Source organism: Trachemys scripta, chromosome 4 (genome assembly GCF_013100865.1).
Source record: "Trachemys scripta elegans isolate TJP31775 chromosome 4, CAS_Tse_1.0, whole genome shotgun sequence".
Classification (NCBI taxonomy): domain Eukaryota; kingdom Metazoa; phylum Chordata; order Testudines; family Emydidae; genus Trachemys; species Trachemys scripta.
In genome coordinates this window covers 133054205-133068875 of record NC_048301.1, presented here as the reverse complement: position 1 = coordinate 133068875, position 14671 = coordinate 133054205, and the positions used below count along the sequence as shown (strand labels likewise).

Sequence of the window (14671 nt, the reverse complement as noted above, 5' to 3'; positions counted from 1 at the left end):
GACTCCTCCCCCTGAGAGCACTATTTCTATCTTGCTGTAAGTCAGGTATGATAGTAACAGGCCGTCTCTCACTCCTCTCTCTTGCTGTTTCTAACACGCAGGGGGGGGGCAGGGCCCCAGGCTTCCTGGTTTAGATTTCACACAGATGATCATTAGGAATTAATTGCAGTCCATCTACCCCTGGTTTCCACATTATTATGTGTAGGGTCTTTGTAAATAGAGGACCAGCAGCATCAGTCCCACAGTATTTAGCATGTTCAATAATGAAAGGCCGGATACCCCATTCCAAACCCACCTGTTGATTTTCATCCGGAATCTACCCTAGGACTCACTTTTTTCTGCAAGATAGCACTGCTTAATCTGGTAGTAGGCAGGAAAGTCTGCAAAGTACAACTGCATGTACTGCTAGATGCAGAAGAATGATGGAAAATACATTGATGGGGCACACTAGTAAGCCAGGGAATGCTGGGAATGTCTGCATGGATAAAGAGCAGTTACAAGTAGGGAAAGGCTGGGGGGTACCACTGTGTTCATGGGCAAGGAGCAACAGCATGTAAGAGCAAGATGAAAAGTATCTCTGTGTGCATTGATTTAGGGTAGCATATTCAAGGTAAAGGTGGAAAGTACCACCATGTGCCAGTGGTAGATGGTAGGGTTGTTCATGATAAGGCTAGAAGGTATTGCCATATGGCCAGTGGAGTGAGCAGTTTGAAATGTACCAAGTACGCTTGACAAGTGTGCGCTAGGGGAGTGTGAATCCAAATGGTGTGTAGTTATTTCGTATTGTTTTTTGTTCTGCTGAGCATGGAATACAGTGTTGTCTTTACCAAAATGAGTAACACGCTGGAAGTGTGTCAGCATGTTAATTGTGGAATTTCCTGAAAAGTGTTAGAGGTGTGTGTGTAGTCACTTGCTGCTGCGTGACAGCATGTGTAGGAGAGCAAATCCAACTGAACCAGGGTGACAGCAGTTGGTAGTGGACACGGGACAAGAAATGCTGCCCAGTTCTAGGATGAGCTGCAGTTCTTGTGTGCAGATTAGAGAGCAGAAACATAATTGACAGGTACAAAATGCCAGATCTTGTGACCTGTTGTAACATCAGATGTTCTAATAATGTAGCTGTGTGATGCTGCTAGGGCAGCTTGTGGGGCCTGTCATAAACTGCAAATGTTTTTGTGGTTTGAAGATTCTAGTTAATTTAAATGTGATCACTCATCAAGTCATTTTATCCAGAGTATTTGAATTGGATTTTGAGATCTAATGTGAAAGAGCTACGATCAGTTTTGAGTTAGGACTGGGACATGGCAGATTAGTGTAGTAGTTTGCCCCTCTGAAAGCCTGATGCAAATCCTGATTATATCACAAGTAATAGAAATGAGATGTTTTTATTTTTGCCTCTGTGGACACTTGACTAGGTTATCCTGCTTGTCAGTACTTCATAGAGACAGCACTGGACTAGCACAGTTGCTGTAATTTGGGATTGAGATGCATTGTCAGCAGTGTCTGGGTGTGAAGGAGTAATAGCAGGGGGTGCTGCAGATTAAGGTTGAGGTGCATGGGCAGAGCTGCATGGTGGCCCAGACTCTGTAATAGCATAGGAAGTTACAGGTCAGCCTTGAAGTGCATTGACAAAGCTGAGGGTGAAGGAGAGACTGGAATTGCAGGGGATTCTGTAACCTCACCCTGGATGTACATGGGCAGAGCACAGTGGGTTGCTGGTGGAAGCTAGAAGTGGAATTGCCTGAGACACTGCAGGTCCGGATAGAAATACATTAACAAAGCCATGCAGAAGTCACAGGTCGCTATTGAGGTGCAGCTTCAGACTGAAATAGCAGGGGGTGCTCCAGTACAGGATTGAGGAGCTTTGGCAGAGCTGCATAAGGGGAAATCTTGGACTAGAATAGTGGGGGAAATGTTGCAGGGCAGGATTGAGGTGCAGAGCTGCGTATGCAGGGGAGCTTTGTATAGCCTCTGACTTCTGTTGCCAATGCTAATTAAGGATCATCAGGTTGAAAAACTAATAAATAAAAGAGAGAGGAAGGGAGAGAAGCAATTGTCCCTTAAATCTCCAATGACTGAATGCATACAGGGGGCAAAGTGAGGGCAGAGCAAACGGGGGCTTCTAAACAGTCTGCAGTCAAGATTGAGATCTCCTTGGATGCTGCTTCCTTAGCTTTGGCACACCATGGAGGCTGTAGGGTTCACACCCCAAGAGATGGGAAGGAGATGTACAGCTCTCCCAGTGGTGTTTGAGGGCCAAGTGTTAATGGATGCTTTGGAGCACCTGGCCGGCTGAGAGGAGGCTTTTGAGAGAAGAACCTGGTGGCAGATGTGTGGGAGAACACGGTAATAGGGAGCTGTACAGAGCTGAGGTTGGCACAACCTGTCATAGGTGCCCAACAGGGATCACTTACAAACACAGAGCTCTGTAACAGGATTCCAACTAATCATGTAAGCTGTTGTTCGGGTGAGTGTTAATTACATTCAGCATGAGCTACATACCTGTTTAAGCTAATGCTTCCCACGATCTTTGACTGCCTTTCTCTTTCCCTGCCTCCCCACCTTGAGTTTGGTATGCCCACCCCTCTTTGCCTGCTGGTGATGGATGGAGGAGATGTGATGCTGTCATGGGAGTGGGATGGAGAGGACTCTCAAACAGGACCCTCTCCTTGGTGTGTGGTGGATAGAGGGGATTTTAAATCAGCACGGGGTGCATTGAGGGACTGGAGGGAACCTGCATCCTTCATTCCAGCATTTCTGTTCACTTTCAGGAGATGAGCATCGTGCCTGCTGAGCCTCCTCAGACCCGCTAGCCATGCCAGGGATTGTGGTGTTCCGCCGTCGCTGGTCTGTGGGCAGCGATGACCTCGTTTTGCCAGCCATCTTCCTCTTCCTCCTTCACACCACCTGGTAAGTGGAGAGCACAGATGCTCAGAAGAAGGCTGATCTGCAGCAACTCATGACTTCCTTTTGCTACTCCCGTCTCCAGTGGCTGGAGTTCTCTCCAGTTCCCCTGTATAGCACAGGAAGGTTGTATTGGACACTTATCACTGGTACCAAATTGTTCTGAACTTCTGGTCCCTCTTGCTTTCCCCATTCCTTGGATCAGTGCTATTTAAAGCCCTTGTCCCACTTTCACAGGGGAAGCCTCTGTTAGAAGTCTGGTGTCTTTAACTCCCTGATATATCCTCACCCTTTATTCTGAGTGGTCTATTGAAATTTTGGGATGTGCTTTTTTAGAGGGGCCCAGAGGACAGTGATTTGAGTGTGATGTGCCCCATGGGATATCTCAGAACTGCCAGATAAACACAGGATACCAAGGTGGTGAGATCTGGGCAGCATGTCTCCTGGCAGCTGGGAAAGAGAATTCAGGACCAAATTAATATGTAGATGATCTGCAGGTGAGTGGGAGAATTAGCAGGAAATGTACAGGCCATCTAGGGTTCCTTCTTTTAGTCCTAAGGATAAAAAAACCTGGCTGTGAGGAGACTCTAGTTGAGGAAATATTACCATATGCTGGGCTGCTTTGCTTGGTGTTGCCACTGGTAAATAGTTGGCTTGTGCATGGCAGGTTTGTGATCCTTTCCGTGGTGCTCTTCGGGCTGGCGTACAATCCCAACGAGACCTGTTCTCTTAACCTGGTGGACCACGGCAGAGGCTACCTGGGCATCCTGCTCAGCTGCATGATCGCAGAGGTGGCAATCATCTGGCTCAGCATGCGTGGCAGCATCCTGTACACAGAGCCCCGGGACTCGATGCAGTATGTGCTCTATGTCAGACTGGGTAAGATGCAGCAGCATAGGGCCTTCTAACCACTTACCCTCCACTCTGCCATCTGTCACTCTCAGAAGACTTTTCCTCCCTACACCCTGAGAGACACCTAGATAGCCACTCTTCTGTGATATGCACATGAATAGCTATGGAGCTCTTCTGGAATGGGTACACAACCCCCTACCCTCCCATACATACCTTCACCCACCACCCAAAACACCCTTCCAGCAAACGTTTCATTCACTCCCCCTCACTGTGACACCTCATACACCCCATGCCTACAACAAATACATTCATCCTTCTTCCTGCAATACAATTATACACCCACTTTGTGACACATTTACACCTTTGCCCCCTCCTTCTCCACAAGATTTCCCATAACACAAGTATATGCCTCAGTACAACACGAGCATGCCCACCCCAAGGCACACACGTGCCCTTCCCTGTCACACATATACACCCAGCCTTCACCCACCTACTTTAAGACACCACTTATAGGCCACCTCTTAATACACTTACCTATCTAGCAGTGTGCTCGTAGATAACCCACCTCCATAGCGATAACTATATTTACTGGATGCCCACATGACTCCCCTCCAGTCTTGAGATGTGCGTACAGACCTCTTTTCCTCTTAAGAACTTTCTTCCTGTCACACCCATCCTGAGCTCCTCAGAGTCGTACCAGAAAGGGGAACAAACACTGGTCTCTTGTGCAGGTGTTGGGATATCCCAACAAAGTGTTTCTCACTCTATCCTTCTGTTCATCCCCCAAGGTATGGAAATGTATTTAGGCCACCACATCTTCTCCCTGGGGGAAATATTTTTGTAAGGACCCTGGTGGGGAAGTCTTTTGGATAGACAAGGATTTGTGCCCCTTTTAAACGTGAGGGCAGGGCAGCCTGTTGCCTGTTCTTGTTTTGCTGGCTTCTTTCCACTTAGGACTTATCAAAAGCCCAGCATCCTCTCTTGAAAGCTCTCTCCATATGGAAGGCAGTTCCATCTTTGCTGTGTGCTAAGTGCAAACCATTAACGAGCAAAGCAAACAAATCTTCCTCTCTCCATTTCTCCCAGACACTGTGGAGTCTCCCAAGGGAAAGGAGCAGGGCCTGGCAATTTGAGACATACTGTATTAAATCCAGGCTGAGTGAAAGGTGCAGAAAAAGGGAAAAACCAAGTGAGAGATACCTCCTCCCCCCCCAGGGCCGGCTTTAGTCCAATTCCACCGATTCCCCCGAATCGGGCCCCGCGCTTAAGAGGGCCCTGCGCCCAGTGGCAGGGCTGCCCAGAGTGGGGGGCAAGTGTCAGAGAATCCCTTCCCTGGCTAGAGGCACCTTTTTAATTTTTACTCACCCAGCGGCGCTCCAGGTCTTTGGCAGCAGGTCCTTCACTCGCTCCGGATCTTTGGGGGCACTTTGGCAGCGGGTCCTTCAGTGCCGCCGAAGACCCGGAGTGAGTGAAGGACCCACCACCAAAGACTAGGAGCGCAGCCTGGTGAGTACAAGCCCCACGTGGTTTTTTTACGTGGTTTTTTTTTTTTTTTTTTAGTCATCCCTGTCGGGGCCCCATCGAAACTGTTCGAATCGGGCCCCGCACTTCCTAAAGCCGGCCCTGTCCACCCCCCCATCTCCCTGCAAAGTCATGAAGCCCTTTAATACCATGTCTGCACTGGACTTTATCCATGTTAAGAAACTATATTGAAACATAGTCTTGGGCCTGTCTGTGTTTAATTCCCAAAGTTTCTCACTGTTGCTACCACAATTTCATCAGTTCCTCTGGTATTAGCAGTGTGGGTGTTACCACTAGTGTAGTCAAGGCCCCTGTGGCTGCAGGATAAGCACATGCCATTTGACCAGCTCTGAGCCCCCAGAAGTCTTGTCTATGCTAACAGTCCCATAGATGGAGCTGATGTGATGGTAGCAATGGTAGGAATCTGGGGGGGAAAGAGCCAATGTACACAAGACCTAGTGCACAGTTTTTAAACATGCCACTGGCTGGCCAAACAGCATGAGAAAGTGTTTGCTGGAACTGTATTTAAATCAGGCTCAGTAAGATGGTGCAAGCCCATGGTTGACAGGGCCCGAGAGATGACAGGAGTGTGAGTGCCTGACAGGTCTGCAGTTAATTGAAGAAACAGCAGATCAATGTCTTGGGCGGATGCCTGTGTCTCAGTTGAGGGAAACAATTCCAAGGACTGAGATGTACCAACTAGTGAGGGAAGTAGTACCTGAAATGCTCAAGAAAGACAGAGGGTTCTGGCCTTAAAGAAGTGGCAGCATGTGACTAGAACGGACCTTGAGTCTGCCAGAGCATCCCCTGCTCCTGGAGCTGGCAGAGTTGGGGGGTATAATCCCTACTCCAAATCTGGCAGAGCCCAAGGGAGATAAGTACGCCATGTGTTCTCTCAAGTCTGCCAAAGCTAGTTGGGAACAGACCCCGCGTTATACTTACATCCTCCTGGGTTTGCTAGAGCCCGTGGGAAATTAACCCCGCCCTGTATGCCCCTTTCTGAACCTGTCAGGCGCAGGAGGGATTATCTGTGTCCTGAGGCTGCTAGGCTTGGGGCCTTAACATCCTCTGCCCCCACCCCGCCCCAACCCCGCACGCTTTGAGTCTGCTAGATGGTCCAGTGGCTAGGATGCTGGTTTGGAACTTGGAAGACCTGGCTTCAGTTCTCTGCTGTACCACAGACTTCTTGTGTGAGCTTGGGCACGTCAATTAGCGTCTCTGTGCCTCAGTTCCCCACCTGTAAAATGGGGATAATAGCATTTCCCTATGCCACAGTGGTGTAGTGAGGATAAATACACTGAAGATTGTAAGGTGCTCAGATACTGAGGTAATGGGAGCTATATAAGTACCTAAAATAGAAAAATTCCCTTCGACACACACCAGATTTGCCAGAATGTACAAGGTGGGATTAATCACATGTACAAACCCTCCTAAATTTGCCTAAGGGAATTAACCTCTCTCTTACAAATCACACAGGTAGTGTATCATGGGGAGGCAGATGCATGGTTACACGGTGGTACATTACGTAGGAGTCTCTGTGAATTGGAGTGGGGGTGCGGGAAAAGGCTAGGTGGGGTATAACTGTGTGTTTGAATCAAGCCGGTGTTGCGGCTCTGTGTACGTACAGTCAGGGTGTAACACAGGGGTAGGGGCTGTTGAGGAGCTAGTGGATCTAGGAGGGATAGCTCAGGGGTTTGAGCGTTGGCCTGCTAAACCCAGGGTTGAGAGTTCAATCCTTGAGGGGGCCATTTAGGGATCTGGGCCAAAAATCTGTCTGGGGATTGGTCTTGCTTTGAGCAGGGAGTTGGACTAGATGACCTCCTGAGATCCCTTCCAACCCTGATATTCTATGGATTCTATAATCATCCTTGAGGATCAGCTCCTAAAGCACTGTGGCCAAACTGCAAGGTAATCCATTTTGTGCTGCTCTCCTGCTGGAGAGCAGTGCCTATCCTAGTGGGGCACGAACCAGCCACTGGTTAGAGTTCATTCAGCATTAGGAACTGGGATTTCTCTCTTGGCATGAGGCTGCTGCTATGTGACACAGGTGGGATTGACAGAGCTGGGGCTAGGAGGATGCCCACCTTTCTGGGGAGAAGCAGTGCTTAACTGTTAGAAATTTGCTGCTATTGCGCTCTGTGTTCCTATTGTTTCAGCCATCCTGGTGATCGAGTTTGTGTATGCTATTGTGGGCATCGTTTGGTTAACACAGTACTACTCCTCCTGCAATGACCTCACTGCCAAGAGTGTCACCTTGGGTATGTATTTGGATGTCCTGAATGTAGTGCTCAGTTAGTGCATTCATGTGCTCCTGTGCATGTAGGGGGTGCCCCTGACTGGGGAGTTACTCCATACACGGGGAGGTACCCCTGGGAACGGATTGAAGTACTGTCACTGTGAATGTAGTGCTTGCTGTCTGGCTATGTCACTGGACAGAGTAGACGTTGTATTCATATGTTTGAGCTGTCTCCAGAGGGACAGGAATCCAAGTTCCCAGCATTGGGTCTGGTGGGTGAATCTGAAGGATTCTGTCTTTTACAATTTGTTCTGCAGAGACTTAACTAGTTACCCAGATTTCTTTTCAGGATCTCAGCTAGTCTTATTGGGGTCCTAACACATGCCCTGGAATCCTTCTAGATATTGAACAGATACTTAGGTGTCTCCCTCTGTGTGGGTAACCTCCAAGCAAGAATCCTGAGGCTGGAGAACCCAGCTGTGATCAGAGACCCTCCCAAAGGAGTTCTCTGCAGGAGTGAGATGGTTAATGCCATTTCTTTGCTCTCTTTGCAGAAATGGAGAAATGAGCTGGTATGCACTCAAGAGATTAGGTTGGATGAGCCATTGCTGTGGCTCCAGGACAGACCCCCGACTTTCCCCCTCTTCTCTCTCTGCAGGAATGGTCGTCTGCAACTGGGTCGTCATTCTGAGTGTCTGCATCACTGTCCTGTGTGTCTTTGACCCGACGGGACGGACCTTTGTCAAACTGCGAGCCACAAAGAGGAGACAGCGTAACCTGAGGACGTACAACCTGCGGTAAGGAAGCAGGGCACAGTTCTCCAGAAAGAGGAGGTCTGAAGCCCATATTGATCTGTCCAACTCTTGACTCTTCCCCATCCTACCTCAGGGTGCTCTCTGCTGCAGGCATCAGTGCATTTCTCTGTTGAGCATCATTTCAAAAGAACACAGGTCAGATGCTCCAGTATATTCATGCTGTGCAGCACATGTACATCAGTGTATGTGTCTGAAGTGAGAGGTCTGATTGGATCCCAATGTAAGCCAGGGGTTTTGCTGTCCCCAGTGAGCCCTGGTGCTGCAGCGCATAATATCCTATACTGGTCATCCTTTTTTTTTTTTATAATGGAGATATCCCATCTCCTAGAACTGGAAGGGACCTTGAAAGGTCATCAAGTCCAGCCCCCTGCCTTCACTAGCAGGACCAAGTACTGATTTTGCCCCACATCCCCAAGTGGCCCCCTCAAGGATTGAACTCACAACCCTGGGTTTAGCAGGCCAATGCTCAAACCACTGAGCTATCCCTCCCCCCCCTTTTGCATGGCTGTTTACCCTTCTACAGTGCTGCAACGCTGATGCTCTAGTTAAGGTTGAAACAGCATCTTCATTCCAAGCCCCTTTCTTTGCTCATTGTTTGTCTTTTTTCAAAATATTCCCTTATGGTATGTTTTGTCTCTCCCCAGAAGCAATTACTTTTGTGTTGATAGTTAGACATTATAATTAAGAACCCATTGTGCCATTTGTGAGTAACCCAAAATAGAGGAGAGATTTTTTTTTCACCCAGTAAGACATTTTTTGGATTTTTTTAAAATGCTGGACAGCACAAACTGACTTTGTTTTCACCTGCAGTGTGGACATGTAGATAGCTCTTGGTGAGGAATGTGGCTTTGCCAGTTGAGGCTATTTCCTTTTGCATGTGCAAAGGTGTGACCATTTGAAAATAGCCTGCAAGTAATGTGTTTCAAATCAAGAATAAACCGTGAGGGGTGGTGCGCCAAACATTTGCTCCAACTTTGGCTCGAAAAGGGATCATTTAGATGCTGTTCATGTTTTGGGAAAGACCCTTGGACCATTAAAGAGCCATACAGCAAACTCATGTACCCTTTAAGGAGTTTGGATTTTTTCAATGGGGAGATCCCTCCTTACCAATCACCATGTCACTGGCATCAGTTCTGGATCTCCAGGGCTCTTCAGTACCCTGTTAGTCTATCTTTCATGCTTCAAGCTTGCTCCGTTGAAATCAGGACAGTCCCGGGAAGGTCAGGATCCAGCTCTAAGACCACATGCCAAATCCCAGCAGGTTTGATTCAGGTCTTCCTCTTTCTGAGAGAGAGAGAAACTGAGCACCCTGCAGTCTGAAAGGTTCCTTTTGCCTGAGATCTTAAAATGTACTGTTCTGTGGATATTAAAGACCCCAGGGCACCATCGGTCAGGGTATGGCTTTGTCCCAGTGTCCTTGACCAAATTTCTCCTCCCCATATTGTTATGCAGTGTGCTATGAACCTGCTGTTTACAGCCTTCCACCCTGGAGATGGCTAAATTTCAGTGGTGATTGGTATATGTAACTAGAGATCTGCTGGGGTATAATGTTATATGGAAAAAATGCTATGATGTATTTATTATTATTATTATAACACTAGCCCCCCAAAAGGTTTATTTTTAAATCATCTTCTGGTCTTGGCCCTAATCCTGCAAGGGGCTGGGCATTGTCAGTTAAAGGGATTAAAGGGAGTTAAGGACACTCTCTGTCTTGCAGGATCGAGCCCTTAGTCCTCAATGGCAAGTGCCTGTGACATGTAAGGGTCAATGTGACCTTTGTAAATGCATTTTAAACTTGAGCTGTGTTTTCACTGTCTTAACCCATAACAAAGCCTGTCAAGATGACAGATTTCCTTTGGATTTATTTGTCACATTTAGGACAGTTCATTTTTGGTGGCTTCCTTTTTGTGCTACTCAGCTGTTGTTATTAGACTCTCTGTTGTGTTACATGGCTATTTTAATCCTCACAGAAATCAAAGATAGTTCAACTGATTATGTTCAGACTTACCTGACAAATTCACCTTTGGGCTAAGACTAAACACTTGTAAGTCCAGCCCCGAAAGATGGGTTTATGCTCCCCTGCTCCCCCTGTTAGAGCAGTTGTGAGGTCCTTGACACTGACAGAGGAAGTACAAATTCTGCCACCTGGGTTCCTTAGCATTTCAGGAAGCTTATGATTCTCTCTAGCTCAGTTACAGTACAGTGCCAACTCCATTTTAAAACGATATTCTTGTTCATCTTTTGGAATCTTAGTTGCAAGTTATGGGCTACTTTTTAACCCTTTACATATCCCCTTTCAGGCACTATATGTTGAATTGCTTGACTGGGTTCCATGATTCTATAGGAGGCACCCTGCTTACCAAAATCGTTTCCCAAAAGCAACCCACTGTACTCATGAGCTTTCCCCAGCAGGATCCTGTGCCTGGAGAACAGGGCTGAGGTGACCTGTTTCTAATCACACTGAAGCACATTAAACCTTAATTCATCTGTGCTGGCACCAACAGAGCGAGTATCTGATTGGGGATACCAAGGGCTGATCCCTACAGTAAAAGACTTTCAGCAGAGAATCAAAGGCACTACCATCCCCAGCCTTAAAGTGAGATGAATTTCAATTTGCGTGATCTAATCCTCTTTGCTTTGCATGTGCCTCAGTCAAAAACAGGGAAGGAACTGGTCACAAAATGTAGTTCCCCAAGCCCAGTGGCATCTGGGCTTCACTTGAGGTCCACTGTGGTGTATTGTAAAATCCAGTTTGCAAGGAGTCAGTTTGTCCCATCGAGGTAAAAGTTCTCTCCTTGTGAATAGCAGTAAATCCTAGGGAAGGCACCTCACCTGCAAATAATTACCTCTAGGTACTCCTCCCAGCTCTAAAGAATGAGACATCCTTGGACATTCTGCTTCTAGCAGACCATGGAACATTAATGTTCTCATTACAACCATCCAAATCAGAAAAGGACATCATGTATGTGAGCACTGAGGCTTCGCACTGGCCAGACAAGTCAGAATTTTCACGAATGTCTCCCCCTTCGTTCCAACACACTCTACTAGGTGTCAATCAGTCATATGTGGAATACTGTCTCATAAACCATCTCCCCTGCCTTGTGTATGTTTGTCTATATACAGCATGGGCCAGACTCTCATCCACTAAGTCCCCCTTTGTACTGCTGCCAGAGCAGTGTATAGGAGCCTTAGTGGAAATGACAATTAGGCTCCGTATGTATATTGTCCTTGACAGCACATAGTCTGCAGGGTTTATACACCAGGTCCTAGTGCTTGTCTCTCTGTGTTCTTGTTGCTGTCGTCTTCGCTCCTGCCCCTCTGCTATGCTATTGCTTTTCCTTTGTCCATATGCATTCTTTGTTTCCCTGATGCAGGCATCGCCTTGAGGAGGGACAGGCCAGCAGCTGGACTCGACGGCTCAAAGTTTTTCTTTGCTGCACACGGACAAAGGACTCCCAGTCAGTAAGTAACAAATAGCTCTGCATCAGAGGGCAAATTCCAGGCCCAACCAGCCTTGTCCTGGGCTTTTCTGAGCATAGCACTGTGAGAATCCCCAAGACTGACAATGGAAGTGTCTCACTGGTTTCAGCAGGAGGCACTCTCACCTGGTTGGGATTTAGGGGCACTAAGTGCAGTGGGAGAGAACGGTGGAAATGTCTAGGAGCAACAAACTGAATGGCTCTCAGAATAAGTGGGTGCAAAGGCTTGCAGTATAGTGGGTCTCCTCACCCTCCTCTGAGTTACAGGTTTTCTAGAAAGCAACAGAGGGTCCTGTGGCACCTTTGAGACTAACAGAAGTATTGGGAGCATAAGCTTTCGTGGGTAAGAACCTCACTTCTTCAGATGCAAGCATCTCAAAGGTCTCAAAGGTGCCACAGGACCCTCTGTTGCTTTTTACAGATTCAGACTAACACGGCTACCCTTCTGAAGTTTTCTAGAGTAGACTGGCTGATTGTCAGGAATACGAATGATAAGAGAATCTAGAGGATGGATTTGGAATGTGATCACCTGGAGCCCCATCCCTGTACGGCACAGGAATGACTAGATATAACTGCTATATCCATGTCCAGAGAGGCAGGCCCCAGGTCTCTTGAAGGTAGATAGCGTTTTACCCATCTGATCCTGGAAATTATAGTCATGGGACCAGGATTAATAAAAGGGGGCATCCTCTTATAGTATTTAATACAGCTGTGTCCCATCTGAGTGTCACTATGGTGATGTTCAATTGTTGCCCAGAGTCTCTTACCCCAGGTGTGGGTGAGCCCTCCCTCAGTTCCATGACATAACGTAGCATGTAGATGAGTACAATATGAGAGGGAGAACCCAGCACAGCTTGACCAGGGGAAAATCATGTCTATCTGAGCTTCTGGGATTCTTTGCAGGGGTTAACTGAACAGTAGTTAAGGTGGAAACACTTGATATAGTTCATTTAGACTTTGAAAAAGCCTTTGAAGAAATTCCCTCACAAAAGGTTATGTATGTGGAAATGTAGTAGTTCCTAGGGACACTGTCAGCTTTAAGATCACACTTCTGCCTGAAGTGTTTTTACCTGCTGTTGTTACATGTAGCACCTAAGATTCCTGTAAATGAAGATTAGAGAAAAAAATCTTTTTTACTGTGTTTACTTTCTGCATTTCATGGAACTTTGTGTACAGGCAGCTTCCCTGTTTCCTCTTCATTAACACTTACTTCAGTTTTCCCTGTTGTTTGTGAGAGCCTTTCAAACAGCAGCAAGGGAGAGAGAAAGCATCTTAAAAATATGAAAATGCAAAACTACCAGAATTGGCAGGAAGTCTCTTACGGGCAGATGGAGTGCATAAAACTACTGCTAAATACAGTGACTCAGTGTCAAATTAAGTGTCCCTGTGAAATCTTGTCATGGCTTACAAACTGAGGTAGGAGACAGTGACCAATTCTCAGTGTGAAAAGTTTAATACTGTAGATCAGTGGTTTTCAACCTTTTTTCATTTGCGAACCCTTAAAAAAATTACAATTGGAGGTGTGGACATCTTTGGAAATCTTAGACATAGTCTGCAGACCCCCAGGAGTCCACGGACCACGGGTTGAAAATCACTGCTGTAGATAGTTCCCCCACAGATCTGGCCTAATGGCTTAATCCTGGCTCCCAGTGAAGTCAGCAGAAGCTTTTGTATTGACTTCAGTGGAAGCAGATTGTCAAGGCTGCTTCCCCACTCTGAACTTTAGGGTACAAATGTGGGGGCCTGCATGAAACTTCTAAGCTTAACTACCAGCTTAGATCTGGTCCGCTGCCACCACTCCCAAAGTGCTAATTCCCTTCCCTGGGTAGCCTTGAGAGACTCTTCACCAATTCCCTGGTGAATACAGATCCAAACCTCTTGGATCTTAAAACAAGGAGAAATTAACCATCCCCCCTCCTTTCTCCCACCAACTCCTGGTGGATCAAGATCCAACCCCCTTGGAGCTAAAAACAAGGGAAAATCAATCAGGTTCTTAAAAAGAAGGCTTTTAATTAAAGAAAAAGGTAAAAATCATCTCTGTAAAATCAGGATGGGAAATAACTTTACAGGGTAATCAAACTTAAAGAGCCCAGAGGACCCCCCTCTAGCCTTAGGTTCAAAGTTACAGCAAACAGGTAAACACCCTAGCAAAAAGTACATTTACAAGTTGAGAAAACAAAGATAAAAACCAACACGCCTTGCCTGGCTGTTTACTTACAAGTTTGAAATATGAGAGACTTGTTCAGAAAGATTTGGAGAGCCTGGATTGATGTCTGGTCCCTCTTAGTCCCAAGAGCGAACTCCCCCAAAACAAAGAGCACAAACAAAAGCCTTCCCCCCACCAAGATTTGAAAGTATCATGTCCCCTTATTGGTCCTTTGGGTCAGGTGTCCACCAGGTTACCTGAGCTTCTTAACCCTTTACAGGTAAAAGGATTTTGGAGTCTCTGGCCAGGAGGGATTTTATAGTATTGTACACAGGAGGGCTGTTACCCTTCCCTTTATAGTTATGACACAGATTCATGCACTAGATCTGGTGTTCACTGTATTTATTAATGGCCTTCTGGAGAGGTGAATAGTAAGGTGGCAAATTTTGCAGAGGACACAGTAATAATTAGGTTAGTCAAAAGTATGGAGCATTTGTGAGGAACTCCTGAAGGATCAGACAGAATGAGGGAATTGTTACCGATGGCAGATGAAAGTCATCAAAGATAAGAGCAAGCTAATACACATTGCAATGAACAATTTAAATTACTTGCACACACCGATGGGCTCTAAATTAGCTATAACCTCTCAGGAAAAGATCTAGGAGTTATTGAGGACAGCTCAGCAAAGACGTCAATGCACAGTGGTGGCCAAAAATCA

The 14671-nt window shown here is 46.7% G+C and overlaps 1 protein-coding gene across 4 annotated transcripts in view; it reads left to right on the top strand.

Annotated features, from left to right (window-relative positions):
- The window catches only part of DAGLA (diacylglycerol lipase alpha), a 72036-nt gene that overhangs the window by 25066 nt on the left and 32299 nt on the right, over nt 1-14671 (top strand). For all 4 annotated transcript variants that reach the window (XR_004645406.1, XM_034767620.1, XM_034767621.1 and 1 more), the window contains exons 2-6: nt 2772-2910; nt 3572-3783; nt 7434-7535; nt 8172-8310; nt 11703-11790. Coding sequence is in view for 3 of the 4 variants with exons in the window: in XM_034767620.1 (XP_034623511.1) it covers nt 2816-2910; nt 3572-3783; nt 7434-7535; nt 8172-8310; nt 11703-11790 (636 nt within the window). In the remaining variant the exon portion in view is untranslated. The remainder of the gene's footprint in view (nt 1-2771; nt 2911-3571; nt 3784-7433; nt 7536-8171; nt 8311-11702; nt 11791-14671) is intronic.